Raw genomic sequence first — 6,000 nt, 5'->3', positions numbered from 1 at the left:
ATAACGTAGAACTAATCAAAATTACAAAAACTGGATGTGACATAAGTTTATGTAACATATAAACAAAAAGTTTAAAAAAATCAAAACATAACGTTACACAAAAAGATGACGATAATTCATCTAAAACTAACTGAAGTTGTTTTTTGTCTTTGCCAATTTACAGTATTTAATCTAAGCCCAGTCCTTTGGGTGGGTGGATGGTGGTGTTGAGACTTAATTAGCCCCTGAGGAATACCCCATATTTCAATGAAAAACAGTAAATGTTATAAAAAGTAATAAACTAAAACGTATCCTTTAAAAAAAATAAAAATAAATCAACTAAACTAGCAAATGTGTTTTAAAAATGAATTAACCCATCTTCAGGTTTGAGCTAAAAAGCATTATTTTACACTTTGGCTATTCAAAAATAGCAGATATACAAGCTCATAGCGCGGCACCGAGTGCCGCGCTACGAGCTTGTAGATCTGCTATTTTTGAAAAATCATGAAAATTTTTGCAAATCTTTGAATATATATATTTTAAAGCGAACATTTTTAACTCAAATCTTTGCTTCTGGGGGGTCCCTGGAACAACATATTTTGATGGGGGTCGGCGGCCAAGTACATATAATTCTGGGGGTCCTTGACATGAAAAAAGTTTGAGCAGCACTGATACAGAATTTTTTTTTTTAGAATACTCACTGTTGGGATTTAGGAGACATGTAGAATCGGCTTCAGGTCTTAATGGGTTAAAACTAAACAGAAATTCAAAACAAAAAGTAAAAACTGAAAAGAAAAATAATAATGAAATACATAAAACAATAAGCTTGCTGCATATCATCTTGGACAATTTGCATGCAAAAAAAACAAATGGCCTTGGTGAAGTCAAGACGCATTATCAGGAAATAGGAGACAGAACAGTGAAAAGAACAACTTTATTGTTTTATTGCCATTTCAGCATACATCCAACACCCTATGCAGTTTAGCTACATGAAGCATGTACATTACAGGTCATGTGTTTTTTAAAAATTAGGATTCATTTTTCTTTACATATAATACAGTTTTGCACACGTTAATAAATATCAATACAATCTGTCAAACGCACCACACCACCTAAAACAAACAAGTCTTGAAATCGTGTAACATTGTATTCACAGCTCATATCAAGTCATAAATATAATCTTTCTTGCCCATTATTATGCTTCTATGCGGGAAAAGCAGCGACCGTACAGAGTTTTTTTTTGCCGTTTGTCAGGAAGGCCGTCGGATTTGAAAACGCAGAGAAGCAAAAACTATTGAGTTTTTATAGATCAAACGCAAGCTGTTCATAGAGCACCTTGCACGTCTTCAATCTCTAACACCGTAATCCTGTTTTGATAAAAACTGTTGTATAAAAGTATCCGATAAAAAAAAAAGGACAAATAAAAACCTCAGCGTTCAGCGGGAAATCTCAAAGGTTGTGAATTCCTCAAAAGAGTGATAAGGTCATATAGAGAGATAAAAGTATTGAGTGTGAAATGAAAAGGCATCTTGTTCAGAACGTGTAACACTGCCATAGAGAACCTGTAAAGCTTCGTTTATACTCGCTCGCCGAAACTAGCCCATCTTCGTCATACACAGATGGTTAAAACAGATTTTTTTAAATCTAGTTTAAAATCTATAGGAGTAGGAGCCTTGCACACAGCACCTTAAACGCTAGGACAACTGTCAAACTTTTCTCCTTCTTGATGATCCCTTTTTTGTTAATTATTTTAGTTGTGTACATTATTATTTATGCTGCTACATTGTTGTGAAGAACCACAACAAAATAATGTGTACTCTTATGTACCTGTACACGAGACATAAAGGTCAATTTTATGCATTGCGCACAGGTGTCCAACGGCACGTCACACAAACGACGTCAAAACATCGAAAGTGACCTAAAAATGACAAAGACAATGTGTCACAGAGGATCTTTGCAAAGGGTATTACCATACCTCTGGGGGAAAAAATGGTCGCAGACACCTTCATGAAATGTTGCATACTCTGATTGGTTTGGAAGATGAAGTAAACTCCGTTAGCACGGATAATTTTATGCACCATGAGACTACATTCGCTTCCTTGTTTACATTTTGTTGGCGAGGCTGCCGGTGAGTCTCAAGACAGTGTGAACGCTCAAAACTCAGAACATCGTGAGACACTTGTCACGCAAGGCATACATTGACCTTAACAACACAGGACAACTTCAACCTTAAAATGTTGATCTAGACTAGGCTATTTTCGGCGAGCGACAATGTCGTACGATATAAAATAAGCATTAAGTCCTTGTGGTTTATTCCTTTGATATTGCAGCATATGTATATATATATATCCACCAGCTCCTTACAGTCCGTGGCACTAAAATGAGTCATGTGTTACACAACAGACAAGAGAAACCGGCTTCATCATTATTGATAACATACATCACAATGTTAACACAATCATCACATAGAAACGGTTATCTAAACCTGAAGACACCTCCCACACAGCTTATTAGCCACTTAAACCCTATACATTAGTTGACCGGAGTCCCACAGGGCTCTATACTAGTTCGCCTTGTGTTTTTGGATCTATAAATTCGCTGAAAATAGCCAATCTACAAGACGCGTTGCGACACGTTGTGAGGTTGTAGATTCGCTATTGTCACCGATTGTTCAACCCCCCCCCCCAGAATAGGGAACGCTAGGGTGCAAGTGGCTAATTATCACGATCTCAACAGTTGGTTTATCTTGCCATCATGTACTAGAGATATTGAAGACGTTACACATCTAATATCTCATATGGACAACTGATTGTAAACGTAGCAGTCAGTATGTTAAACAGTGACTGGTGTCTCAAGGGTGGGACCCATCCCCCAATACGACACGTGTAAAATTGAGATGCTCAAGTCCTCCATATACGCAATATGTTCATTATGCTACTATCTATTCTATTGTATTCTATTCCCTAAGCTGTGCTCCTAAGTAATAGTTTTCAGAATTGTAAGACAACGTAGATGCACTCTTTGTTATTTTTATCTTTTTTACGACGAGCCTTGCAATCTTCATTCTTGACATGCAATGGCTTGTGGGTGATAGAGTATGCAGTCAGAGTGGACACAAGTGCAAATTGATTCTGGGCACTCTCCTGTGAATGCAGAGAATAAAAGAAACAACAACAAAACATTATATACAGTGTTGTTTTATCTGTTAAAACGCAAAACAAAGCTAATAAATACAAAATGAAAACACGATGGCCAGATTCAATGAAGCCTTTTAGTATCGACTCTGTGAATCTCTTTGAGAAGCAACAATAAAACAATAAAAGAAAACATAAAACAATAAAAGGTGAATGTCAGTTTTTGTGACTGGACAGAAAAAAGGCAGCTAAAGCGGAGTGAGGGTCTCCGTCACAGAGGACAACTGAGGGCAGATCATTGCCTATTGGTGTTCTATATACTGAACAATGTGAGCCAGTCCAACACATCTATACAGAAATACACCCATCTGAACTACTCCTTTACATCAGCAGGACCTAGAACCGCACGCTTCCCTTTACACGAACCCCCGTCGAAGTCATGAAAACATTCTCCCCGAAGTGTTCACCGGGTTGAAAAACGGAACAACCTAAAAGTTGCAGTAATAAATGTGCGCCTGTGTACCGCTCTCTCTCTCTCTCTCTCACTGTCTCACACTCTCTCTCTCTCTCTCTCTCCAGTTTCCACTCGACAGAAAGACGAGTGACGTGAGTCCGACTGCAGAGTGACAAGGCGGTCCGCCTTGTCGGGGCGGTGGGCACGTTAAATGTGACAGACAGCTTCAGAACCTAAAACCCGCCCCTTGTGTGTGAGAGAGCCGCTCTGCCCAGCGTTGACTGCCGGAGGTGTTGACAGCGCGGCCCGAGCCCCCTGTCGCTCCTGATCGCGGAGAGCGACAGGGAACCGCTGACCGCTCCGTTCCTTGAAAAAAAGGGTTACAATATATACCCAAGTGTCCACCGAGTAAGTTTTGGAAGAGTGACTTTCTCCGCATTTCCAATTTCCAACCCCCGAAGTGCCTTCTAGGAGAGGAAACAAAAATAAATCATTACTTGGGGCTCTATTGGGTTTTTTTTCTCCCAGGAGCACGACAACAGTGCGGCCAATTTCCTTCCACCTTTTGTTCCTCCCTTTAGGCCCAATTGAGGTTGAAGCCCTTGGAAAGCATGACCGACTCCAGGTCTTTGTCCTCCTCTTTCTCCCGGAGCCTCTGCTCCTCCAGGAGCGCCACCAGGGAGTCGCGTTGCTCCACCACCTCCAGCATCTCGTTCAGGATCTGCTTCTCCTGGGCCAGCTCCTTCTCGTTTTTCAGGTGGTCTGAAAGCAGAGAGCAGAGATGGTGTGTGTGTGTGTGTGTGTGTGTGTGTGTGTGTGTGTGTGTGTGTGTGTGTGTGTGTGTGTGGGGGGTGTGAAAACATGAATTTATTTATATAGCACATTTCCAAAGGAACAACATGATAAGCATTGGAGATAAACTACAACAAAAGATCAGTGAATAAAACACACAGTAGGTACAAAATGTAAAATAGACCCATACATAATCATCAATGAAACAAAAAGTGTCAAAAAAAAAAAAAAAAAAAAAAAAACCTTTAGCATAGAAATGGGTTTTCATGAAGAGTTTAAACACATTGAGTGCCATAAACGGTCCGGACCGTTTTTCATAATCCAAGCGAGGAGTGCCGAAAACGGTCCGGACCATTTTTGACCCAATTTTATTTTTATACGTGGGGAGTTTCTGAGAAGGAGAGGCCGGGTGTGGATCCATGTCAAAAGTCCTTCTGGTCGGCCGCTCCAATGTTAACTCCTTGACTAAAAGCTTAATATCTCCATTTCTTTTTAACGTGGTGGAAGCAAGCCGTTTTCGATCGGCGATCACTCTGCAATGGAGAAATATTATTGTTCCAGGCGTTAGTCGGGACCCTCCGCCGTCTCGCACGCACGCTCTGTTTACATGCACTTCCGCATCGGAAGTGCATGTAACGTGACAGCACGAAACGTATCAACGTAAGTGGATGGAAGAAATGCAGACACTGAACGTATAATATTTTAATAAACCTCTGGCACCCGATGTGTTAAAAGATAACACTGATTTTGCACGTCTTAGGTCAACAGGTAGGGCGTTCCAAAGCTTAGGGGCACTGGAATGCAAAAGGCCCGGCCGCCCTTTGTGATGAGCTGGGGGGTGTGGGAGTCTCCAGGAGGGCCTTATCTGAGGATCTGAGGCTGCGTACAGGGTTGTAAAGGTTCCAGCATGTCAGAGATATAACTGGGATATAACTGGGAGCCTGTCCATCCACAGCTTTGAAGGTCATGAGTAAAAAAATCGATTCTGAAATTAACTGGTAACCAGTGAAGAGCAGCTAAGATGGGGTGATATGGTCACGTTTCTGTACTGAGTTCTGTACTAATTGGAGACAGGATATCACTTTTTTTGCAGATGCCGGAATAAATAAAAGAGCAATAAATAAAAGAGCAATAAATAAAATAAACATGGGGAATGTATGGGCAAGTAAACAAACCGCGTGTTTGTGAGAGTTTGACAAGCCCGATTCATACGGCGGTGGCCGTGCACCGGAAATAGACGATTCAACAGACTTAGGTCGGCTATTTTCAGCACGCGATCGGCATATGACGGAGCATAAATTAGGCAATACTGAGGGGAGCCCTGAAGGCAACAACACAGCTATATGGTGACAACATTTTCAGCGCCATACCTTCCACAGCCATGCGCTCCCTGAGGTCCTGCTGGAGTCGGCTCTGACGATCCTCCAGTTCCAGCTCTCTGGCACTTGGGTACAGAAAAAAAAAGCAGATAAAACCACAATCCATAGGGCTCACTGATTAATTATACATCTCAACATTTACTAGTGCAGTGTGCCGTTGGGCTCCCAGTATTTGCTCATGTTGTCGGACAGACGTTTGGAATGCATGGCCGTTCAGAAGACATGGTCAGTTCGGAGCAGGCCGCCTGCTTTTCCCCTGCAT

General features: G+C 41.4%; 1 protein-coding gene across 31 annotated transcripts in view; it reads right to left on the bottom strand.

Moving 5' to 3' along the window:
- Positions 1 to 896: 896 nt before the first annotated feature.
- The window catches only part of mical3a (microtubule associated monooxygenase, calponin and LIM domain containing 3a), a 151,069-nt gene continuing 145,965 nt past the window's right edge, over positions 897 to 6,000 (bottom strand). For all 31 annotated transcript variants that reach the window (XM_084060722.1, XM_084060728.1, XM_084060711.1 and 28 more), the window contains 2 exons: positions 5,730 to 5,803; positions 897 to 4,329 (listed from right to left, as the gene is read on the bottom strand). In XM_084060722.1, coding sequence (XP_083916848.1) covers positions 4,145 to 4,329; positions 5,730 to 5,803 — 259 coding nt within the window. In that variant the 3' untranslated portion in view covers positions 897 to 4,144. The remainder of the gene's footprint in view (positions 4,330 to 5,729; positions 5,804 to 6,000) is intronic.

The sequence above is a fragment of the Gymnoscopelus microlampas genome (assembly GCF_963454915.1).
Source record: "Gymnoscopelus microlampas genome assembly, chromosome: 6".
Classification (NCBI taxonomy): domain Eukaryota; kingdom Metazoa; phylum Chordata; class Actinopteri; order Myctophiformes; family Myctophidae; genus Gymnoscopelus; species Gymnoscopelus microlampas.
Note: the sequence above shows the minus strand (reverse complement) of the source record. Positions and strands in the feature narration are given on the sequence as shown.